This window comes from Phocoena sinus, chromosome X, assembly GCF_008692025.1.
Source record: "Phocoena sinus isolate mPhoSin1 chromosome X, mPhoSin1.pri, whole genome shotgun sequence".
NCBI classification, from domain to species: domain Eukaryota; kingdom Metazoa; phylum Chordata; class Mammalia; order Artiodactyla; family Phocoenidae; genus Phocoena; species Phocoena sinus.
The window spans coordinates 25,909,690-25,936,783 of NC_045784.1; the positions used below are offsets into that span (position 1 = coordinate 25,909,690).

The 27,094-nt window shown below is 36.2% G+C and overlaps 1 protein-coding gene across 1 annotated transcript in view; it reads left to right on the forward strand.

The window, feature by feature from the left end:
* IL1RAPL1 (interleukin 1 receptor accessory protein like 1) overlaps window positions 1-27,094 on the forward strand; it is a 1,361,040-nt gene that overhangs the window by 1,046,620 nt on the left and 287,326 nt on the right. The window contains exon 6 of the mRNA XM_032620953.1: window positions 17,352-17,430. Coding sequence (XP_032476844.1) covers window positions 17,352-17,430 — 79 coding nt within the window. The remainder of the gene's footprint in view (window positions 1-17,351; window positions 17,431-27,094) is intronic.

Consider the following 27,094-nt stretch of genomic DNA (forward strand, 5'->3'; position numbering starts at 1 on the left):
ATGCTCTTCTCCTGGATATTTACATGGCCTCTATCATCACTTCCTTTAGGTTTCCACTCAAATGTCTCTTTATCAGTAAGGATCTTCCCTCATCAGCCTTTATAAAAGACAGCACTGCTCTCAATACTCTTCCCTTGCTATATTTTCTTATTTGCCTCTGTAATCTCCCTGTGTCTTTCCCCTCTGCATGCAGGCTTTGTTTCGTTCACTGCCAATTCTCCAGCACTGAGAACAGTGCCTGGTGCACAGAGGTCTTCAGTGAGTATGTGCACAAAGCACACCCATCGGACTATTCGTTCTACCTCAATCTCCACCAGCTGTAAAGTAGTACTTAAAGTACCTGGTTCTTTTGTTATTTTCATGAGAATAGCTCTGCGGTATCTTAGCTCTTCAGTAGGAAAGCCCATTCAAATCCAAGCGCTCACGGAGCTCATCTCTCCATCTCTGACTTGACTAGTCTGTGCTCTGGAAACTGGGCTGTGAAAAGCAGGTACTGCTGCATCTTGCGTTCCTTGGATTGCCTAGCACTTAGTACCAGAGTGATAATGCCTGCATAACAAAGGTTTATCCAGTGACTTAAAATCATTATAAAGAGAAGACACTTTCTGTATCTTGGGGAACAACTTGAAAGTTCACAAACACTTCAGTGCTACCAATTTCCTCGACTTGCCGTTTGCTTCCATCCACTTCTCAAATAACCATGGTGTCTGCAATTCATCTTCTGTGTCCACAAGCAACTCGCCTTTCCTCTTCCTCCTTGTCTTTTTGCTTTAACGAGAAAGAAGACTTCCTACTCTTCTTTTGTCTTAAAAACTTGTCCTAAGATTTCAACATTCTGCTTCGTGATTTATATTGCCAGCAAGTTTCCTAGTTCTTTGGGGGTGCAGGAACCATGAAATTCAACATCAGTGTTTGTCATAACACTTCGCACAAGCCTTCGTAGTCAGTGATATCTGTCAGCTTGGGTTTTAGCCTTTTTCAAATACCTTTGACATTATGATTACCTGTCTTTTTAATTAGAAATACAAACCTGATTAGTAATTGTTTTTCAAGAGGACCAGACACTATACTTCTCTGATGGTGTGGGACTGGACATCAGCTAAGGCACAGCTTTCCAACTGATGTGCAGTGACACATGGCTGTGCCCCAAATGCATTTCAGGTGTGCTAAGATACCAACTCCTCTAAGCTCTTCAGGGCAGCTGGAGCCCCTAGACCGATCACTTCTGACCACAAGATTTTTTACCCCAGGGTGCCCTACAAAAATAATTTCCAAATGTGTCATGGCATGAGAAAGGTTGAGAGTAGTTCTAGTCCATCACTGCATAAAAGAACTTTCTGCAGTAACAGAAATGTTCCAGATCTGCCTGTCCAATAAGGTAACCGCAAGACGTGGTTATTGAGCTCTTGAAATGTGGCTAGTGTGACTCAAGCTACTGGTTACTATATTGGATACTGCAGCTCGAATATAAACTCTAAACTATATAGTCTATTAGGAACCAAAGATGAAAAATAAGCACAATTTAGCAATTTATCAGGCTCAACAAATATTAATTTGAAGTGTTAACAACCCATTGTGGGACCAGCAGGCACAAATTAAATGAATAGAGCGCTAGCTTGAGAATACAGGCATCAAAGCAGACCTGATCTTTTAATGTGGCTAACATAGTTGGATGTTTGCTGACTGACTCTAGCTGTGCTCTCTTGTTGTCTTCTTTTTGTTTGATAATGTGGTGATGTGGCAAATGACAGTGTCGTTGCCCGAAAGTGGCTTCGAAGTCATACCTGCAGGCCTTACCTTATTGAGTTCAGGTCAGTTGTGGCATTTACATTGTTCTTCTCATGGGGCCTGGAGCAATCTAATAATTTGCCTTTAGGTCCTACAGACCATGTGGTGTTTACCATCCACCTCTCCATCTTAAATGAGCTGACAGTCATTGATGAGGCCAGTGCTCTGTGTTTAGCAATGCTTTTATGCTAGGTTAATCAGTATGGAATTAACTATTGCTTGCAGCCATTGTCTTTGAAGCATTGTTTAACCTAAGCAAGAGCATTCTGGAGTATGTAGATGTATGAATCAAAATTCACAGCCTAATTCCAATTTACAGTGAGGAAACACAGATTAGATAATCTATTGTTTATTTACAAATTAATCCTATAGGAGATGATTAATAACTGGCCTTTACCTCATGATCCCTATATTTGTTCGTTCTTTCAAAAAGTGTCTTTGGAAGTGCCTATTTGCCCATATTTCTCGAAATGACTCATTTTCCTCTCTGCTTACATGATATATCAAGTCCAGCTCTGTTTCTTTATTCATGCTGCTCCCTCTTTTTGGAATGACCTGTTCCTCCTCTCTTCTCAGGTACATTTTATCCTTACTTCTGGAGGTCTTCAAATCCCTAATATTAGTGTTAATGCAAACTAGCAGTTATGAAGCACATTTTCTGTGCTAGGCCTAATATCAGCTACCCTTACGAGGTAGCTCATTTAATCTTCACGACACACCTTTAAAAGATCAATTTCTTCAAGAAATATATTTTATATCTACCTTAGAGATGAGGAAACTGAGTTTCAAACATGTGAAGCAATTTTCATAAAAATTTTATAATGGAGCAAAGCCAGGGGTGGAACCTAGGACTTCCTGACTCTAAATAAAGCCTTTGACTTTTCCATTGCAGATACAGAAGACAAAGAGGTCTATTAAAGGAATCTAATAAAGGAGTCTATTAACTATTAACCTTGTACTCCTTGGAACACATTTTATGGCTTCCTTGTTTGACTTCTTGATTTCCATTCCTTGTTTGCATTGTGCTGTCATCTTACTTCCTACGTCACGGTGCCTTCTAATACCAACAGAAAACCAATTATTTGCCAAGTGTGTGAGAGAGAGCATGGTGGACAGGGAAAGTCTTGGTCTTTCTGGGTAGTCTAGTTCAGGTACAATTATCTACTCTACCTATTACATGTTCCTCATCCATGGATCTCTCTCTGATTAATATCCTATTTCTTCCATCCCTTAACTTAGAACTGTGATATCACCCATAGCCAGGAATACAGAGTTCATCTTTTTATTAAATAGGGTCTTTCATTTGTTGTTGTGTTACTGGTCATGTACCTTCAAACAGAGTGTAAATTACTTGCGTATATCTTGTTCTGTACTTACTTGGCCTTGCCCTATGGCACCAACCCAAACGCTACACTAATCACTGGCATACAGTGATTACACACTGTTGACTGAGTGATTATCTTCATCTTTACATTATAAGTGGACAAAAAGAGACATCGTAAAATTAAAATTCATTCCCCAGAGATGAGAAACATAGCTGAATATACTAACTCCTGGTCATAAATCACTCAAACAAGGATGACATATTTCTCATATAACTATACAAATAGTTGGTACTTATTATTTTTAAAGGGTACTAATAGTTATTTTCTGGATTCATGTAGTGTATTTTCTAGATGAGTAAGTTTTCTAAACTAACTGAAGCTTGTCTCAGCCATCGAAAATGTATTTTTAATGAACAGTTTTTAATGTAAATCTTCAGAAAAAAAGGAGCATACAATTACTGCCTTTTTTTTAAAAAAATAGAATGCATGAAATACAGTTACGTTTTTCCTTAAGTCATTCTACAAAAGTTTTTTGAGCATCCACTATATTCTACCTGTTATAGAAGACACTGAAAACATTAGGGACATGAAGGTTAAAAAAAAATTTTTTTAACCACCATAATCCGTGTTCTCAGGGAGTTTACACTTTCAAGAGGAAGTCAGATGTGTAGAAGGAAAAGTTACAACCCAGCCTCTTAAAGGTTGGATAGACGTGAGGAAACTTTAGCCTGAGAATTGATACCTGTGGTAGTTATGGAAGGTGAGTTAGGATTTAAGAAGGAACAATCTGACGTTCCAGAATGAGCATAGGAGGCACGTTCCAAAAGCATCTAAGAGAATGGTGAACTGGAAAAATGGTAGACTGTTCGGTGTGCTTGATGCAGAGCAGCCTGAGGCTAGTTCTAGACTAAAGGAGCATCAAAAATTCACATGGGATCATGTTACTTGCCTCCTTACAAACCTCCATTGATCCCAAATCAATTACTGAATAAAAGTCTTAACTTGCTAAAGTATCTAAGAAATGTAAGCAAGCCCAGCCCAGATGAGCAAAGCCACACGTTTGACCGGGAATTGACCACAGATGCATGAGTGAGCTGAGCAAAGATCATTTCAGCTTGGGCGAGATCCACTGAACCCCCCAGGTGTCTCATAGACTCACGAAAAATCACTATTTTAAGCTACTAAGATTTAGGGTAATTTGTAACTCAGTAATGTTTAGCTGATAAACTGTATTAGTGCTTTTTTCCTAAAGTAAAATGCCTTTGCTCTATTTATTATAAACAAAGAAATGGGAAGACGTATAGAAACAAATTTTGCTGAGCAAATAGCGCTGTGGTATTGCTTTGAGCTGGCATAGATACAGTTCAATTTCATTTCATTTCTTGTTATAAACTTGGCTCAAAATTGCTCATTTATACTTCACTATATGGATATATGTAGATACATGCACATATTCATGCTATATATAACATTCAAAAAATTTACCAAACCGAACCCTAAAGTTTTCACATCCGTGATATTTTTGAAAAACTGTTTTTATTTTGGATAATTTCAAGCATAATGGACACAAAAATAGAGTAGCATAATGAAATTCCATGTACCCGTCGCTCAGTTACAGTAATTGTCAACATCCTGTGGATGTTGTTGTTTGTAACAGGCTTTTGTTTTGGTACTCATTTTCTTTTCGAGGATATGAGTGGTGTTCAATGCAACTAAGAACAAATTTTCAGTTTGTTCCTGCACTGCTGAAAAGAAAATTCTTAAAATGACTAACCCAGTTTGTTGCCAAGTAACCCTTAGCTATGCACTGATAGCAAAAGTAATATAACAGCATTTGCAGCATAATTAGATTTTAATAGCAAGTTTTATTTAAAGAGTGCCTGATCTTATTGCTCATAGGCATTCTTTTCTTTTTGGTGGTAATCACGTTATTAATGACTTGTGATAGACTTTCCTTTTATGAAACAACATAGGAGCTTTTTAGTAAGCGTTTAGACGTTGTTGAAGCTGCTTAAAATCCTTTTAGGTAGGAGGTTATTATTTGACAAATAACCGTTTTTATAAAATGATTTCTGCAAAAAAGATGAATTCCCACCAGTGTTAGTTGAATGAATGATACCAATCTAAACAGGAAAAAGTGATGATTATGTAGCCGAGTAAGTTGCAGCTGAATAAATGAATAAATGGAAATTTAGGTTTCTGTTTTTTCACTGTAACCAGAATAGAGAAAACAAAATGGTTTTCCTTCAGTCTGCCTTCCAGATGTATTTCTTGGGAAGGAAGGAAGTATGATATGAAAGGAGGGAGGCAGGGAGAAGAAAAGGAAGAAAAGAAGGAAAGGAAGATGGGAGGGAGGGTAAGCAGAAAGCAGGGAAGGAAAAGGAAGAAAGGGGTGGAAGGAGAGAGGCTAATTATCTGTAGGCGTATTTCTTTAAGCAGTCATGTCATTAAATATCAGAAGCAGCCTGTAACTTAGTATATAGTATTTATATTACTATATAATATAAACTGTACAGAAGTTAGATTGGATTCAAAGACTATCAGAGGAAACTGCTATCTCCCAGTGCAACCTTATCATTGACAGAGGTCAAGAAAGTTAAAGCAAGTTCAGAAGTTGAATATATCAGTGTTTGACAAATCTACTGTTAGTGTCCCGTAAGAAGCTGACCACCAGTGAAATTTAATTCATCGAGAAGAATGCAATTCAGTAATGGTAGAATTGTTTGTTTAATTTATGTTTCCACATTTTATGCAAAAGTGATGTTATTTTTTACAGGATATGGGTGGTTATAAAGTCACTCTAAAGGAATTCTCTAATATTTTATATAATTACTACAAAAATTTAAAAATTTTAGTTCATATATATAAACCTTGGATTTCAATGGAGAATATGCTTTTGAAGGTTCATTTTCTCTTTGGTAACAATTTTAATGGGATTTCTAGAACGCTTCCCCTTATTTTGGTCCACCGTCATAATGAGAGCCTAAATTGTGTGTCATCATCAAGTCCTGTATTCAGTAAAGGGTTCTGCTTATGAGAGCCGATGACAGATGTAATCCTCTCTTCTAATCTTAAGAAATCAGTGTTAGGCTTATTCAAATTCTACAGTAAAAGCTTCATGATTGTGAAATACAGTTGAGTCCTAACACAGACCTTTCCGTCTCTCTGTTTCCAAAACCCATCAAAATGTTTTTCCCCAAGTCTTCCCCATATCATCAGAAACCCCAGGAGAAAAATGTGTCTAATAGAAACTACATTAGAAATCACAAATGTTGGAAAGTAGACTACAGAAATGGAAAGCATGTGACCATTAAAATCAAATGACATAGGTTCAGATCTTGGCATCTGTCCTCACTGGCTGTTGGTTTGGGGAGAAGCTTCTAGATTTTTTCATTGTAGCAAATGGATGATCAAATGAAATAATGTAACTGCACACCCCAAAATAGTGTGTTAATTTTTCTTACACATATGCTTATTTGCAATCTTACATTTATGTTCTTGTGTCTTAAAAGCCTTCAGTTTATGCTGAGAGTTCCAGCTTACCTGTCAATTTAATAGTTTGTGAATGAAATTAAGCAAAGTATGCTATGTTAGCTTTTAATGATAAATTGAGATATTACATGGGCTACTTTGTTTTTACTCCCTGGCTAGATCCCTTGAATACTTACTGCCACTTACCAAAAAAAAAATGTATATATAATATGTATATATACATATATATACTTTTAGACTACCTTCTCTTGGTAAATATGTGTTCAGTGATTGCAAACAACTTTCAAATTAAGTGAAGTATAATAGTACAATATTAGGAAGATTTTGCTGTGAAATAATTATGTAATATTTCATCACCTAAATGTTTTATAATAGGTTCGAATTTTTTCTGCAGTTCTGGGTTGCCTCCACTACTCTGCGTTAGATGGTTTATTCTATGTCTTTAGAGAAGAACCTTTTATTTTTTAGTTGTTTGGGTAGGGACAAGAGGCCTTGGCGGTGGTCATCCTCGCTATAAGGGTTTGGAAGGAGGAAGAGGTTACTAATTCTTTATATGGACTCTCACATTAATTCTTCTCATTTTGGCCTCCCGTCTCTCCCTTGTACCCTGTCAGACATACCTGACCTTTCTGTGTGCTAAGCCTATGCAGACTTTCATACACCCTTCATGGCTCTCTTGATTGCTGTGGTCCACTCTGCGGTGACCCAGACTACAGCTTCCTCCATCCTATTTCATCAATCCTCATGTTTTCAATAGCTTTCTGTCTACTAGAAAATGAAAGTCTCTTGTCCAATTCAGGCTTGAAATATAGCATTCAGGCTTGAATATGGCATTAGCCTGAAACATGAAACTTTTTTTTTTAGATCATTTTCTCAGTCCTCTGGGAGACCAGAGGAGATGATGCGTCGTCAGCCAGTGGCTTGGTTTTTCAAAATATAAATCATTGATCAGTAGTAAAATTCTCCAGCCTCTATGCACAATTGGAGGTGACTGAATTGATTTATAAAAACGTGTCTCTTGATTCGTACTATCTTATAAAGCTACCCCTCTTTAACTATATGGTTATCATAAGGCAGGGCTTCTCAAGCTCAGCATTATTGACATCTGGCACAGGATCATTATTGTGAGGGGCTTTTATGTGCACTGTAGGATGTTTAAAAGCATCCCTTGTCAAATAGTACCCCCCTCGCCAGCTGTGACAACCCCAGTTGAAAACTACTGTCAGAGAGCCATACCAGTGAGTAATCGTGCAAGATACTGTAACATGAAGAAAAAGCCAAGAGGTGTGAATATCTTCTACTTTGAAGTATGATATAAGTAAACCAACCCAATATAATTTGGGAGGACTTTAAAGTACATTACACTATACTATGGAAATGTGATGTCTTACTGTGATATTCCAAGCCAAGCAGAGAATAAAATGTTTTCTGACTCTCAGTAGTAACATGGTGCCTTTTGTGTATTCCACAATTTCCCTTAATAACCGTTTCCAGACAGCCTGGGATTTATTATTTTTGTTTCTTGAGGGCCTTTTATCTAGTAATATAAAAAGAAAAAAAATGATATGATAATTTTGCTTACTTTCTCATTACTAGGGAAGAGATAGTTTCCCTCATAGGACATATACTTTTTTGATATTGACTATTGTCCCTAGAAGCTAATTGGTGACCGTTAGTTCCTTCTTTGCCTGTCAGCAGAAGTGAAAACAGTAGTGGACATGCTCACCTACTTGATTACAGGTATTATATCAATCAGCATTCTTTTCCTAGGGTTCATCATAATTTCTGCAGATAATTATGTATAGTTTCCTTCTTCTCACCACTTTTTTGCTTTAGCTTTGACTACACACAGATTTATTTAAGATGGTTGAAATCAGTCATGCAATCAGAATTTATCCCCACAGCAGTTGTGCAAAATTCACTGCAGCAGTTGTTTTAAAAATAAGAATTAAAAATATTAAACCACCTTTATTTATTCTGTCTACCTATGCTCTCTTTTGTTTGCCCTTCATATTCTTCTCAGCTCATTAGGTCAGAAACAGGGTGTAGTGGGTGACTGAATGAGTTCTAGAATCGACCATGAGTCTTGGTGCAGCAAGCAGGACTGCAGACAATGGAAGCTGGGAAGCGGGGCTTAAGAGACAACCATAGAAGGTGGCAAGTGAATAGAAAACCTGAGCCCTAACATTAGCTCCATGTTAGTTAACTTTTCCTATGATATTCTTAAGTGATTCGATCTTAAAAACAAGTATTGAATGAATGTAATCTTTTCATTGCTTATGTTACCTGGGAGGTTTATCAAGATAATGGGAAGTGATGAAATATAAATTCCATAATGTCTTTGCTAGTACTTCACAATTAATATTCTTGAATAAGAAAAAACTAAATTATATATGATGATATTAAATTTGCTGATTGAATATGTGCCATATATCATCGAACCAAGGGAATACTAGACAGTCGTTCTTATTATCTTGACTAAGCGTGCTCCTGATTCTATTAGTCAAAAATAAGTTTGGTGGTATACATATTTTTTTATGAATGTTGTTAAAGCAAAGGATAGTAGAGGTTAGCCAAGGTTTTTCTCATGATAAATGAATATGGCATTAGCCTGAAACATGAAACTTTTTGTTTAGACCATTTTCTCAGTCCTCTGGGAGACCAGAGGAGAAGATGAGTCGTCAGCCAGTGGCTTGGTTTTTCAAAATATAAATCATTGATCAGTAGTAAAATTCTCTAGCCTCTATGCATAATTGGAGGTGACTGAATTGATTTATAAAAACGTGTCTCTTGATTCGTACTATCTTACAAAACTACCCCTCTTGTACTGCCCCCGTATCATTAAGTAGCACTGCCCTTCAGGTGTTTGCTCAAGTGCATAACTGGGGATCCCCCTTAATTCCTAGATTTTCATTTACATTCCATATCAAATCCATCAGTAAATTTTGTCAGTTCTACCTACCAAATAGGTATTTAAAGGAAAAAATCCTACCATTTCCAGCAGCAGCACTAATGTATCATCACCATTTGGTGTACTGCTTCAATACCCTCCTTACCGGCCTTCTGCCTCCACACTACTCCGTCCTCCTAGACGTGAACACCAAGGTGCCAGAGTGATACTTTTGGCATATAAATGCTACCAGAAGCTCTCTCCACAAGTCTCCAGTGCATTCTCATTAGGTTTAGAATAAAACCCAAGGCTTTTCCATGTTCTACAAGGCCGTGCCTGAATTGGCCCATGACTATCTCTGAACTCATTGCTGCTCTTTCCTTTTGTCAAGATAGCTATAATGATCTGTGCCTTCCCTCAAACATGCCAAGTGCACTCCCATTTCATGGCCTTTGCACCTTCCTCTGCCTGCCATCATCTTCCTCTAGGTATTTCCATGGCTGGTTCCCTCCTTTCACAGAGATCTGTTTCAAAGATCTTTAAAGCAAACTTTCCTGGCATTCCTCTAAAATAGCACCTGCGCTAGCTGCTTTGTTTTCTTTTTCTTTTTTTATAAATTTATTTATGTATTTACTTTTGGCTGCATTGGGTCTTCGTTGCTGCACGCGGGCTTTCTCTAGTGCTGCGAGCAGGGGCTACTCTTCGTTGCGGTGCGCGGGCTTCTCGCTGCAGTGGCTTCTCTTGTTGCGGAGCACGGGCTTTAGGGGCATGGGCTTCAGTAGTTGTGGCACATGGTCTCAGTAGTTGCAGCTCGCGGGCTCTAGAGCTCAGGCTCAGTAATTGTAGCGCACAAGCTTAGTTGCTCCGCGGCATGTGGGATCTTCCCGGACCAGGGCTCGAACCCATGTCCCCTGCATTGGCAGGCGGATTCTTAACCACTGCGCCACCAGGGAAGTCCCGGCTGCTATATGTTCTACAGTACTTAGAACTACCTGGTATTATGTTATGCATATATTCATTTACATGTATAGTTTCCATCTCCCTCTCTGGAACGCAAGCTCCATGAGAGCAGGAGTTGTGTCTGTCTGGTTCACTGTTATACCCTCTAGTAGCTAGAAAAATTTCTGGCAAAGAGAAGATGTTTTAAAAATATTTGTTGAAATGAATGAATGAACATATTTTTAAATTTGCATTATAAGCTACACTTATCAAACTATATGAATAAAATATTAAGTATCAAAGCTAGTCAAATTAATTTTTGATTTTCCTGAATACATACATTTTGATAGATTATATTAAGAGTTACATCCTTGGGAGTATTTGCTTTATCACTTTGACATGACTTCTAGATCAAGGTTATCATTTATATGGTGTTAGTTTGTTCATAAACCGCTTTCCCTGCACTCTCTGCTCAGTTGATTTGCCACTCCTTCCTCTTTGAGGCTTCTGAGGCTCCATGGCTCCATTGGGAGTTACCATAATTGTTTGCAACAGAAAGGAGAAATTTTGCCAATCCCAGTGCATTAGAGATAAGTGAAAAGTTAAGCACCTTTCTTCCCCCAAATGGCTTCACCTAGTATACACTCATATTTTCTCCCATCCATTCATTTTTTTTCTCCCAAGGAACATGAGGTTTTGTCTACTTGCTATATATCTCATGAGTGCTATGCTCCACTATTAAGAACTAATGTTAAAACACTCCAGACTGGGGCTTCCCTGGTGGCACAGTGGTTGAGAGTCCGCCTGCCGATGCAGGGGACGCGGGTTCATGCCCCGGTCCGGGAGGATCCCACATGCTGTGGAGTGGCTGGGCCCATGAGCCATGGCCCTGAGCCTGCGCGTCTGGAGCCTGTGCTCCGCAATGGGAGAGGCCACAACAGTGAGAGGCCCGCATACCGCAAAACAAAGCGAAACAAAACAAAACAAAAAAAACATTCCAGACCAAAGAAAGCAGAAGTGAAATCCCATTTTGAGCCATTGAAGCTCTATGAGTAATTCACATTCCGTTGACTTGCTAGGACAATAGGCAGTTGGTTGTCAAGTCTTATAAGTTAAAAAAAAGTACATGCAGACAGCAAAGCAAACCAAAAATCTCCATTGTAAAATGGCGCGTGTTGGTGGGATTGCCACAGAGCGTGTTTTATTGTCAGCTGAATAAATCTGTGAGTATTGTTTTGTGACCAGATTTGGCTGGTAGATTTAAATAGGGTCATAAAGAAATTACCTCTGAGTATAGCACTCATCACAATGCATCATATATGCATTCTCATCTCATACATTCTTATGTATAACTCCATGCCTTATTGGTCATTTTATTTGTAATATAGTACTTATTATTTGCAGGTACTTCATAAAGGCTCTTGAAAGTGACTCGTGGAGTTATATTTTAATTATGTATCTAGGTTGTAAGCTCTGTGAGGGTTAAAAGCTGTGTTTTGTTTACCTTTCTTTGAGTCCTTTACAATCCCAGTACCTTGCTTGCATATCTAAAAATCTTCAAAATGCTTTTGTTGAATTGTGTTTTTGAATGATGGACCAGTTCTCCTGCTATGGAAACTAATGTAGGAGATATTAATGATTCTTAAATTCGGAACTTAAATGCCTTTTGAACCCTTATCTAAATATCCAGTTCATTATTTTGCAAACAATATTTTTTTTTCTTCTCAGGCTACAAAGAATGCTAAATGCTACTGTCCCAAACTTCGATGGATATCATTAGTACAGATGTATTTTCCATCTAATATATCCAGGCATTTAATCTGTTATCCTATTTAATCCTCACACCAAGCCATAGGGGAAAATGTCACATTTTTTATATAAGGAGACTGAGACTCATAGAGTTTAAATAACTTCTCCAACTTGCCAAACCAACCAGGTCTAACTTCTGTCAGAATTTATTAGACCCACGTCTCCCTGAAAAATATATGTATTATCTTTCTTACCTTACCATAATGCTTCTAAGAAACAAAGCAGAGAAGGCACTACTTAAAATACATTTTGAAAAGTATCTATGATTTTGAAAGAACAGATTTTGTGGTAGGACAACTTTAAGTATCCAAGAAATATTAATTATTCTCAAGAGTATTTGAGGGACTAAACTTAAATTTTAGAGGGATGTCAAAACAAAGATACACTCATCCTAAATATCTCATATTTCTCTTCTCTTTAAGAACATTAGAAAAATTCGAGAATACTGGCCTCATTGCCCTGGTCTCTTGTCACTTTTGCTTTGGAAAATTGGATCCTCTTTTTCACTATTCCATAACCCAGGTGTACATGGCATGGGGAAAAAAGAGAGAGACTTCATCTCTTCATAATTATTTAGGGAACGTTAACATAGGAATTATTCCTATACACAACTTTGTGTATACCGCCTTCCAGATGTTTCTCTAACTAGCAGCTGGTAAGCAAAACAAACGTCCTTTAAATTGTTCCTTCTACTCTGAAGAACGGTTTTGTCGATCGGGACATATTAATAACTCTGTAAAAGATTTTTATTTTAAAATAGAAATAAAGATTTTTAATTTCAAAATAAAAACACTTTTAAAATAACTATGTTATCTTTAATGTTGTCAATGGGATATTCTGAAGAATAAAATGAGAGCTTGAAAATATTTTTGTTGGTGGATTCATAGAAATATTTCAATGCATAGGTAGCCAGAGAAACATCTCTACTATAATTGTTGTGTATTTTCTTTTGTAGACAAAATGTGATTAGGATTTAAAATCAGCCTGTGCTTCATGTCACTACTGTCAGACTTGCTTTATTTTTTCAACGATTTCAGCTTAGTGAGTGTGTGTGTGTGTGTGTGTGTGTGTGTGTGTGTGTGTGAATGTGAGAGAGAGAGAGAGAGAGAGAGAGAGAGAGAGAGAGAGAGAGAGAAAGGAAAGAAAGGGTCCCAAAAGGAAAGATGTTTTCTTGACAATAAAATGTTAGTTGGTCTAGTCATGGTCTAATGCTTATTACTTTGCTTTTTATTGTAACTAATTTGTTTGAGTTCCTTCCAGTCGTACTTTTGCCCATGCAGAAAATGAAGAGGGCTTTGTGTTTGTGTGTTCATTTTGTTTGGTCCTTACCATTCCTGCATTTGTTTGCCAGTTCTGTCTTCTGTCAATTCGATTCAACTAATATTTGTTAAACACCATGAAGTGTCAGAAACATTCAAATAATGGATAATTCAGCACATGTCTTTTCTTTGTGGCAGCACAGTTGTTCACCCTCAAATGACTGGACCTATGTCTTAGCTTTAATGGTCACCCCATTTCACAGTCATGTGTCAAATCTGTAGTCAGCTCTTGTGTTCTCTGACAGTTTCAGTTCGCTATTATCAAAGACAAGTGAATCATACAAGAAACATGCCTCAACAATATCCCTCTAGAGCATAATATCAGAACTTAGAGATGACAGATTGCACAGTACAAGTGCTCTGCTGTAGGTTATAGTCACTTATTTGTATGTTTTTGCTCTCCTAACAGATTGCTCACACCTTGAGGGGAATCATTGCACAGGACTAGTAGTTGCTTTTCAGAACTGGGAGGCAAAGATCTAGCAAGGACTCTAGCTTGAATTTGCTCTTTTACCTTTGGCAAACCAGTTGTGCTTTTTACACCTCGGATCTTTGACCTCTAACACAAGGGAGTTGAATTATAGATTTGTCTGGGTATATTCCCAGGAGTGGGGTTGCTGGGTCATATGGTAACTCTATTTTTAGTTTTCTTAGGAGCCTCCATAATGTGTTCCACAGTGGCTATACCAACTTACATTCTCACCAACAGTGTAGGAGGGTTCCCTTTTCTCCACACCCTCTCCAGCATTTGTTATTTGTAGACTTTTTAATGATGGCCATTCTGACCGGTGTGAGGTGGTGCCTCATGGTAGTTTTGATTTACATTTCTCTAATTATTAAAAAGATACATGCACCCCTATGTTCATAGCAGCACTGTTCACAGTAGCCAAAACATGGAAACAACCTATATGCCCATTGACAGATGAATGGTTAAAGAAGATGTGGTACATATATACAATGGAATACTCCTCAGCCATAAAAAAGAATGAAATAATGCCATTTGCAGCAACATGGATGCAACTAGAGATTATCATACTAAGTGAAGTAAGTCAGAAAGAGAAAGACAAATGCCATATGATATCACTTATATGTGGAATCTAAAATATGACATAAATGAACCTATGTACAAAACAGAAACAGACTCATAGACAGAGAACAGACCTGTGGTTGCCAAGGGGGAGTGGGGAGGGAGAGGGGTGGACTGAGAGTTTGGGGCTGGTAGATACAAACTATTACATTTAGAATGGGTAAACAACAAGGTCCTACTGTAAAGCACAGGAACTATGCTCAATATCCTATAATAAACCATAATGGAATAGAATATAAAGAAAGAGTGTATATATGTTTATAACTGAGTCACTTTGTACATCAGAGACTGGCGCACAACATTGTAAATCAGCTGTACTTCAATTAAAAAAAGAAAAAAGTGTAAAAAAACAGTAAAAAATTAAGTAAATAAAACAAGGGAGTTGACTCAGCCCAGAATTGTTCACTATTGCCATTATTTTTTAACTTCTGATTACTGTAAGATGTAAAGGCAGAAACCAAAGATATTCCAAAGCCACTATCACAATACCTAGCACATTATAGTGTCCAGTATACATCAGTTGAGTTGAATTGGATTTGGGGGGTTAAAATCTTGGACGGAATACTGATGTATAAGTAAAAGCAGAGCTACTTATATCAAGAGAGGGGTAGGCAGTACAACAAGGTATGGAGTCAAGGCCCTCGGTCCACCCCTTATCTGTATCTGCATGTCACCTGCCCAGAGGGGCGCTGTAGAAACCATAGGGCTTTAGGGAACACAATTTAAAAATCAAAGAACTTAATAAGCTTATAATTTTTTTCTGGCTTGAACACTCTGATTCCTCTGTTAACTTGGAGTTGTCCCATGAGGATAATATGGAAAGATCTTAAGGATGTAACATTATGCCATGGGGTGGGTGGTGTGTTGGGGTGGAGAACCACACAACCATTTTATATTTCTGAACAAATGTCCTATCTATGGATTTTATTATCTTTCTCTACAGATATTTTCTTTTATTATAAGTTAGTGTGGGATGTGTTTGAACAGGGAACATTTTTCTCAGCTGCTTTCTATAACTGTTGAATTGTCTGCTTGTGACTCTATAATCACAAGCTTTTATAAACGGAGTTAATTTACTGAAGAAACAGGTTATTTTGATGCCATATTGCTTTTGAAGTTACCTGAAATCATTTGATAACCAGAACCTAGGAAATGTGGCTCTTTGACCTATTAATGGTGAACTGCTTTGCCAACATTTAGTGACTAACCTACTTATTTAGCTATTAGGAGAATAAAAATCTGTTAAGATCATTTTAGGCAAGACATACAAGTATTTGAGGTTAATCAGAGTGATGTCAAATCTTTGAGAAGAATTTCAAAGTGATTTATCTCATCTTATTTCCCCAACTTTCCTTTCCCCTTCCTTACCATCCCTGTGTTAAATATTAATGAAGATGAATGAATAATGCATTCAATTAGTTATGAACAAAAGCTACTGATCCTATGTGAGGTTGGTCTTCCAAACAAGGACTCTTAAAACTCATTCCTGTTTTTCGGAGCTGGGATGCATCATCCGTTTGCACTGACTGTGTTTTCTGTTAAAGAGAGATAGAGGTGAGCTTCCGAAGCAGATTGCATTCTTGAATCCTCTGGTGATGAGGATTTGTGGCCACAACTCCGGGCACAGCTGTCTAGATCAGCCTTCTGGTTGTCAACCAAACTGGCATGTCCTCCTGGCAAGGAAGGAAGCCCGCAAAGCAAAATCATTTAATTTTTCAATCAATTTCAGCAACCCTTAATTGATCATTTCTGTACTTCTCACAGAGTGGAAGTTGCAGTGACAGATTTCACAGGGACCTGGGCATTTCAGTCAGAGAAGGTGAGGAGGGAGTCTTTAATGAAGGATCACTGACTATTTGTCTAAAGTCCAGATAGTCTAGTTAGCTAGGAATGAAGGAGGCAATGGGAAACCTATCTTCAAGATACTTAATAGCCAACTCTTAGATCTGTACACTGATCATTGATAAATTGATAAGTGCACAGAGCAGTAATGTGTAGAAGCTAAAAATCAAAGACAGTATATCATGCAAATTAGCAATAAGTACTATAAAATGTCATGGATAATAATAATAAGAGGTTCTGACTAAATGAAAAGTATTACTTAAAATATAACTTGGTGACACTTTTATGCATGTTTGAATATGCAGCTTGTATTTGTAGTAATGTAATGCCACGTTGCTGCCTCATTTATAGGAGATGTATGTGAGAAATACTTAATCTAATTACTAAATTATGGGTTTTGAGGCAATGTGATCCAGGGTAGGGAAACTAGGAATGGGATTAAGAAGAAAGAGGCAATATTATGCCCCCCCAAAAAATCATTGAAATGCACGATACAGATATCATGTGTAGCTTTAATTAACATAGAGAAAAGGTAGGGTACCCTTTAAAAAGGAGAGCAAGGTGAAAATTGAAAATATTTGGTGAAGTACAATCATACGTTCTTAAGGACTGACCAATCCTGATTCTGTACTTCAACAGTCTCATGTGACTGCCAATTTGGTAGTGTTATATTTCACTCATGTATAATCTAATAGCTTTTCAACTTGCCTGAAGGTACTACCTGCAATATGTAAGTCATTACTTGGTAGAATGCTTTGACACACTACTCAGAGAATGAAAACTACTTGGGAAAATAAACTGTGTTCTATCCTTCAGTTTATGCAGCATAACTATAAGTCTGTATTATTATTGTTTTTCAGCCCCTCTGACTGATAAACCACCCAAGCTTCTGTATCCTATGGAAAGTAAACTGACAATTCAGGAGACCCAGCTGGGTGAGTAATTCCTTAATTCTAGTTAATACACTTTTCTCGTTACATTCTGACTGTTAATAAGCCTAGATTGTAACCTGGTGTAATACTCTGAGCTAAGCCCATGTTTATTTAAAGGGAGCAAAATTAGAAAATACCAGCAAATATGGCGTATTCCATCCCCCTGGTGCGTGCATTAGGACCAAGCTGGACATATGGATGTAAAAACTCATGTGTTAGTTAGATGGTTGTTGAAAAATTAGATGGACTGAAGGGTTTGCTGATGGTATTATTTTGTCATTTTATAAGGCTTGAATTTTTGGGTTATTTAAATTTATTTTACTTATTTATTTATTTCTGGCTGCATTGGATCTTCGTTGCTGCGCGCGGGCTATCTCTAATTGCGGCTAGCGGGGGCTACTCTTCGTTGCAGTGTGCAGGCCTCTCATTGCGGTGGCTTCTGTTGTTGCAGAGCACGGGCTCTAGGTGCGTGGGCTTCAGTAGTTGTGGCATGTGGGCTCAGTAGTTGTGGCTCACGGGCTGTAGAGCGCAGACTCAGTAGTTGTGGCGCACGGGCTTAGTTGCTCCGCGGCATGTGGGATCTTCCCCAACAGGGGCTCGAACCCGTGTCCCCTGCATTGGCAGGTGGATTCTTAACCACTGCGCCACCGGGGAAGCACTTGAATTGGTTTTAAAACAGGCGGTGTGGCACTGTTTGACTTATAATACCCAATAATATGTTAAAATACAATTTTTTAAAATTGGGGGAAAGGGTAGAGATTCATTAAAGTAAATGACACTGTTACAGTTAAAAATCATTTTTATCCAGCCAAATATAATGGACCTTGTGATAGTTAAGTTATGGATAATATATTCATAAAATGTGAGTGAGTGGCTTTTGGTTAAAGGACTGAAACATAAGAATATGTACAGAATATTCTGCCTTGGTAAAAATATCTAGTCCACAAATAAGAATTTTAACATATTTACCTTAGAGTTAAGTCTAGAATTTCTTAGTCTGATTTATCTATCTATATTCAGTTATACCAAATTATGGGAAATTTCCCCTCTTGTTTATAAATATATACAGCACATTCAATTATATTTTTTATTTGAAATATGATATGCATGTATGTATATATCATAAACTTTAGCAGAAAATTAGTTGTTTTTAGTGGTTTGATATAAAAGGTTATCAAAAGTATAATTTAAACCATATATTCATGTTTGTTAAGGAATTTTTTCTTACATCAACCATTTGAAAGTAGAAATGCATTTAATGAATACAACCAAAATAAAATTCATAGTCCATCCCTTATGTTATCAATGTTATTATTGTCACTGGGGAGAGAGTTTAAATCAAAATTGTAAATCTGTCTTCAAGATGAAGATTACAGATCTGATAATCTTTACTAATAGCACATCCACAGTTATAGTGCAAAAAGATAAGATGATGGTTTTAGAGACTATAAAATTATTGTAGTCAACAGATTTCCAGCATTGGAAATATTCACTCACTTTGAGGCATGAACATACGTAATTTTTATACAAGTCAGGGTATTAATGTTTCTTTGATGATAAACCTAAGGCTTTGGATTAATTCCATATACATGCAAGTAGTTTTATAATTGTCATTATTTTGAGATGGGAGACTACAAGCAGCACTAAAGCCATGCTGTATATGAAACAAACGTATTAAAATTGTATCGCGCTCTTTACTCATGCTATGGTATATTGAGGTATATTAGATGTTATTGCTACTTTGAAAAGAAATTTTGAAATATAAATTTTCTTAAGCGGCCATTCTCATACAGACCTTTCAATAATTCCTAGGAAGATATATTTCTAAGAAGTTATGCAAAACTATAAATATCTTGGACCAAGAGGGAGTGGTTTATTGTCCCAGTTATCTGTAATGAGCATAGCCAAAATGATATTAATTGTATCTCTTTACTTGAAAAAATGATTCAAAGAATTTTACAATAGATGGTTGCCCATTGGGTTTCCTTATATTGTCCCTGAATTTGGAATAAATCGAATTGTTCTGTCTTCTAAAATGTTTTACAAAATGGAATAAATAATTTGTAAAGCTTTCCTTTTTTTCAAAAATTACTTTTTCTTGAACAAAAATTATAAAAACAAATCAAATTGAAAATGTGAAAATTTCTTATGCAAATTGGAAGGTTTGGCTGTATATTTGTTTGAAGAAAGATGGGCATGTCTTGATAACAATCAAAATGCTCCAGAAAATACTCTAATTAACTCCTTTATTGTCACTGCCGAAAGGAACACCTTTTAAACACCAAGTAAACCATAGACATCAACCTGGGACTTGTATTGTTTTAAACAACTTTCGTTTTATTTTCTAACTCCGCTTCTCAGTGTGATACATCATTTACTAGTTTGAGAAATTTAACCTTAATCCATGAATTTTTGAGCAACAGTTGATTTGAAATAACTACCTTTTAGTGTTGCTACTTTAATAGTATTGGGGTAGGTGAACAGCTGATCACAAAGGATAAGTGAAAATAGGAAATAATGTTAAGGACCAAAAAAAAGGAAAGACTCGAGATGCCTAAAATATGTTTGTTTTCTGCAGTATGTACTTTGATTTTTCACCTCCTTTGGGATTTAATTTTTGCCCTTTCCAGATTTGAAAAAGCTATTAATTTCAACAGGCTCAAAATGTGTTGTCAAATCCTAAGGAAGGGAACTGAGTGAAGAGTCATGGGCAGGGGAGTAAGGAGGGTGGCCAGGACCAGTGATAGGGAACCTGTAAGTGGTGCCTACTCTCATGAGATGGTGAAAATCTCCAACAGAGTTTCATTGATCAAGAGCTTGGGTGTCTGACTCAACCTTGTCCTAAATTGAGGGTTAACCTCAGAGGTTAATAAAACTACTATGTGAGTTAATTATAAGAACAATCATTAGAAATTACACAAAACTGAGTTAATACATGGCTGGTGACCTAACATGAACATCTTGGCTAAGTTAAACACATATCCTTTCACCTGTCCTTGGTAACTAAATCCATCAAATCTCCAGTTTGTGTATGAATATATAAAACATATTAATAAGGAATTAGATAAAATCATGAAATGCATAGATTTGTCTTCATCTCCAAATTCTCCTTTCTCTGCCATTTGCTAGCCATGCCTACCTTTCCCTTTCCACATCCCTTTGTGTCTTCCTTTTCTTCCAATTCTTTCATCTTCTCAAAACTGGAAAGATTCTGATAGTGATAATTTAAACTGTTTCAGTATAGAAAGCAAAAGGCACCAAAAATCAAAGTACTTAGGAAAAAATAGTATAATAGTAACTAAATTCATATTAACCATGTAAATTGGTGGTTTTGAATTTCAGTCAATATGGGGTTATAGCCTAGTATTTCCATTTTAAGTGGCATCTATATGTTATTTCTAAATGTGAAAAAAACCCAAAAACAACTCTGTACCTTTTAAATAACTTTCAGGCATCAGCGAATATGTGGACAGAACTTTCTTGGGCAAAAGGCCCAGAAATCACACTGTGCAATTCTGAAGGCCAATCCAGGGGGTGAGCCTGACTTAGTCTTTTCAGGTGGTCGTAGTCAAGGGAATCAAAAGACAGACACCAGTGTCTTGCTGAACTTGAGCCCTGAGGATGTCAGTCAGATATATGGCCTTCTTATGGCCAGGAGCCCATTTTCAGAAACTTCTAGTACAGAGGATGTTATATTCATCATAACCAGACTTTCAAAGAGTAGAAATTCATTCCACCCTTGTCCTAGTAAGACACATTATACTTTACAACGTAGAATTTACTGAAAATTATCATTAATTACTCATTTAGATATGGGTTTTTCTTTATTTAAATTTTGCTTTTTGCTTTAAAAATAATTTTATAGGTTAGTTTTACAGGTTAATTACAGGTAGACCTTTGAGGGAAATACAAAAAAGAATCTTGTTTCTTATACTTTATGTTGTAGAAACATTCTGCTCCTATTAAATATTCTGAGAAAATACCCCTTTAATGGCTGCATGACATCCATGTGAATGTCCTATAATTTCACGTATATTGCTGGAAATTTGGATTTTTCCAAATTTCATTATCATAAATAATGATGCAGTTGTCTTTAATCATACATTTTCCCTTGACGTATTTCAACAGGACAGATTGCTAAAAAGAAAATTACTGGGTAAAAGGAAATAATTTCATCAAAGTTTCTTGCTACATAGTTTCAGAATTCTTATCAGAGTAATACAGACTCTCACTAGAAGTATGTAGTGAGTTTAATAACTTTTAATTTTTTTGATACAATGCATAAAATGATACATCTTTGTAACATAGAGCTCTTGAAGGAAAACTCACTTTCCTTGGGTATCAGAATCACTTCTTCCTTCCCCCTCTTAGCTCCTTCTCTTCATTCATTGAATACGAGTGTGGCCTCTCTTTTTCAGGATTATCCTCATTTGGAGGGTTTCGAATAAATCTAGTCCATATTGTTGAAGAAATATAGAAACCTAATCAAATGTCTGCAGTCTCTATCCATTTTTTTTCTCTCTCTTATCCTAATGCTCAACTGAAAACTTCCTCTAGAGCCTGCGTTTCTTAATATAAGTACACAGTAATTTTGTGACGTGCTCTGGGCATAGGGAATGTCAATAAATACTAATTGACAATAAGGTATACGTGCCACAAAGGACACACATCTCCAAATTTTCTGTAAGAAAAAAGTAATGAGACTGAACTGAATAAGCTTCTCAACAGTGCTTTTGTTTTTCTTTAATATCCACTTTCTTTTGTTAAGTTTGTCAAAAAGAAAACACATGTATCTGAGTTACAAGGATTCACCAGATGTTAACATCTCAGGGAATGTGGTTGATGACAGTATTGAAACCTCAAATTTTTAAACATCTGTCCTCGTATAGAACACACTACACATGTAACTTTATCCAACTTAACTACAGGCTAATTAAAATGTCACACTAGAACTTAACTAACACATCTTGCCCTGTTACACCATATTATAGTTTGCAGAATTTTAAGTTTCAAGCAGACTGAGGGAAAAATGTCTATATAATAGATCCTGATTGATAATTTAATAGGAAAACTTTTTGCCATGAAAATTTTATGTTTAATTTACTGTGTTGCTAAAGTAATTAGTTATGGAAATATATTCTACTTCAGTCCTTTATATGTTTTGGAACTGTATATATACATACATATATACATATAGTGCATGGAATGTGTTGTACTACAAATATACTAGTTGAGTTTTTAATCCAAGGAAAGTATATAAGGAATTATTTTATGGAGTGAAAAATAGCCCTCTAACATTTACTATCTAGTTCTATATTTTCATAGCTGTTATTTTCTTGAAACAGAACACATCCTTTCTGAATAGTTACTTAATTAGGAGGCCTGTTTGTTTCCTTTCTGGAGTAGGGAAGTACTTTATGTCAGTATCCTAGAAACAAAACAATTCAGGTGTTGAATTTGATACCTAATTCTGAAAATGACATGCAATATTGATGATGCTAAAGAATACTTTGTTGCTGAGTTATGCAAGTGATGCAAATATGACCTTCCTTCCCAGAGGTAAGGAAGTCAGGATTGACTGTTTGGGTTTTTCCAGCCACGATTGCTCTTCTGGTTGTCATCAGCAAATGTAATGCTGTTGACTTTGGTTTTACTGCTCCATGTGGAAGATACAAAACATATTTTCACTGACAAACTCATATGAAAAGCCAAAAAACTTCCCTTTCACTCTGGATAAAAACATTTGTATCCAAGTCTTGATTTTAGATGACAAATGATGTGCTCGTTGCCCACTTAAGAAAGACATGCAGATCAGCATAGTTCTACTGCCCGAAATAAAGCTTGCTAGACATAAATTAGAGCTTCTGGGCAAATAGACATCATAATTAAAGCATGTAAAGGCAAATACAGACTGGTGTTATAATTATTTAAACTGATGGCATTCAGGTCTACTCAGTCCAAATTTATTGTGCCAGGATGAATGAAAGTAATAACTCTTGACAGCTGTTGTATTTTACTTCTGAAACCAAACACACCTTAAGAATTGTAATTCTAACCTGAAGAGGAATATTTTGATATTAGTATTTATTTAACATTTCATATCCTTAAACAAAAGATGAATCAAGTAATGAAAGCTAGTATTCATATTCTTAGATCATTATATGGCCTAGCTTATATGATATGAATCTCACAGATTCTCAAAATCAGTCTTTCCTTATGCTAGAGAGGAAGATTAGGTTGGGGGAAAATGCAGCTTTGCATGTTTGCTTTAAAAATTACTAGGTAAAAACTCACAGGTATAGAGAACAAACTAGTGGTTACCAGTGTGGGGAGTGGGGGGAGGGGCAATATAGGGAAGGGAGAGTGGGAGGTGCTGCAAACTGTTGGGTGTAAGACAGGCTCAAGGGTGTATTGTACAACACGGGGAATATAGCCAACGTTTTGGAATAACTGTAAGTGGAAAGTACCGTTTAAAAATAGTATAAAAATTTTCTTAAAAAAGGTAAAGAATGACTAAGTAGCAATGATGAGAACAAACATACACTATTTTTTAAAATAACTTTTACTATTTTTAATGTTAAGTAGCTTATTGCAATTACCCCTCAATCCAGAAAAATAATCAAAACAAATATTAAAAAAATTGCTAGCTAAGCAGAAGTCAGACTTCCTTTTTAAGTGTTACATGCTCGAGGCCTAGTGCTAGGACAGGCTTGAAACCCAAAGAAAGATGGAGATGAAGGTTAGAGCAGCTCCTATGGGCCATTGATTTCTGAACGTTTGGAAGCCAGCTGAAGCACTTGTATTTAAAAACTGGAATAGAGAAAATGTGAGTCTGCTGGTTCTTACTTTGGAAAAGGGCCAAAAGAGAGAAAAGAAAGGAAGAAAGAAAAAGTGCAAGAAAGAGTGTTGTCACAAAGCCAGAATCTTTTGAAATTCCCAACTCCTGGTGTAGTTCTGGTCTAGTTTGTTGGACACTAACTGAATCATGCAGATTGCCCTTTTGCTACAGCCCTGAGAGTACAGTTTTGTTTGTCTGTGGCCAACTAAGAACCTAGATGTGTGTAACTCTTCACAATTCTAGATTTAGAAACCTTACGAAGTGGAGGGACTTTGATAGTTATCAAGTCAAATTCTTCTCTTTAAACTGATGAGAAAACAGAGATCAAAAATGGCTACATGTTTTTATATCACAAAATTTTCAAAAACAAACATCAACATCATCATTTTTCTTCTTCATTATTATTATGATTATTATTATTTTACTATTTTGGTTACTTACAATAAAGAGGCAGCATATACCAGAGGTTCCAAATTCAGGTCATTCTGTCAGACAGACCTAGGTAACAATCCAGCTCTACCACTTAGCTCTGCTGTAACCTTAAACAAACAGCCCTCATTTTCCTAATCAATAAAAAAGACACCATGATAATACGTAGCTCTGTAGAGTTAGTATGGGTATTTAATGAGATAATGCATGTAGGTAGTCAATATGTGCTTGCTGCTGTTAGTTGAGATATTTTAATGCTACACATATATGTATATATGGTGTAGATATAAATATATAGAGATATAGAGAGAGAGAGAGAAAGAGGAGAGAGATAATGCTGTATATACAAGATTTCTGAACTACATTTTGAATGTCAATGATTGTTTGATCATGTTTATGTTATTAGAATAAGTCTGCTACTGTACGGGATGGATAATATTTTAGACAATTTCCATCTTCCATCTAAGAACAAAATATGAATACTAATTTTTTCTACATAAATGAGACTTTATCTTAAAGAAATTATTGATTTTAGATTACTTAATTGTTCAACAAATCTATCCAAGTGCATACGGTAAGTACTTAGTCATAGCAGAAGAAAATGATACCCATCCTTAAAAAAATGACCATGTAATGGACACTGTGCCGCACGAATTTGTTAATAACCATCAAGAAGAAAGACTGAAAAAATTACTTTTTCAACTAAAGAACTTCAGATATAGTATTTCTTAAGACAAGGTACCTGAGAATAATTTTACAAAGCAAAGCATCAAACCAATATGCCTGTCAAGTTCCTCCAGAAGGTTTTGGCAATAGTCTTATTCATTTTATAGAAAAATACTGCTTTTCCTCTGACAAGTACTATTATCTTGAAAGTACAGAGCCTGAAAATACAAAGCTTTCTGTGTTGTTCTTAATGATTGAAGTTTACTGCATAGAAAAATGCAGTGAGTAGCCTATGTTAACAAGAACTTCTGAATTTGCAAAGTAAATGCCAATTTATCAGAAATAAACCTATCAAAGGACATAATGGTGTAGAATATTAAAAGAGGTTTCAGAATAAGAATATGTACCACATGACTGATGTTCATTAAAATAGAAACTATAAAAAGACCCACATCATTTAAAATTTGAATATAAAGAGAGATGTTCATCCATAAATTTCCTCTTGAATTTTGGCTAAATAACTGAGCATTCCTAAATTATATGCAGACTCTTCATGAAAAATAACTCATGCTTGAATATGATTATAAAAATAGGATACCAGTATTTTATGGTCTAACGTTAACACACTTAGCATTCCAGTCATACTTTACCAACTTAGTATGTTCCTACAGATCTGTGGGTAAATTGAATCATCATAATTTCAGAGAAGTGTTCCCTTCATTTTTGATTGATCTTTAATTGGTAGTGGCTTAACATGTCAGTTTTAAGAGGCTCTGACCCCCAGTTCTTTTAAGCAGCTAATGATCAATGAAAGATTTATATGCACAAGGAAAGTACTCTATGTAAAGAAACTCTGTGGTGAATAATTTTATATAAGAATATTTTTTGTAATTGAATAATCACCCCTATAACTTTTCTCTGTGTTAGTGAAGATTTTTACATTTTCATAAGATGTGGTTCATTGATATAAAACTGGCAAGTGGTATTTCTAACTAACCCAGATAAAGGATCATCCACCTATCACTGCAATATGGCTTCCTCTTTATCAGTGGAAACTGATGTACCCATTGTGACTTTTTGCCTCCTCTGAGGAAATACTAAATTTAATTCACCAGCCTCAGATCAACAGAAATTCATTTTAATTTAATTCTCAAAAATTGATGTGGTCGGGTAGATTCTTTGAGTAACCAGACTATCTCATGTTCATTTATGACTAAACAGTTTATTTTCATAAGAGGTACATTTTGAAGGCCATTGTACAATCTTATCTGCCTTGATTTTATTGAAATGTATCCAATAGAATGACTGTCCGTGGTGTCATTTGTTTTTCCATAGCTATAACTGTTATTTCCAATTTTAAAGAGAGCATTTTGTATTTTGATTCTTCTAGAATTTATATGGATCTTTTCATTACATCATTTTGTTGATTACTTCCTTTTTTCTTAATGTATTCCTATGCATTTAATAATGTTTAACTTTTTAATATGAAAGCATATACAATGAAATTTGATCTGTTACTTCATGAATGCCTAAACATTCACGTTTTAAGATATGCCTAAATGTATGCTCCAAAACATGCCAGATAAGGGACTTCTCTGCTGGTACAGTGGTTAAGAATCAGCCTGCCAGTGCAGGGGACACGGGTTCGAGCCCTGGTCCGGGAAGATCCCACATGCCTCAGAGCAACTAAGCCCGTGTGCCATAACTACTGAGCCTGCATGCTGCAACTACTGAGCCC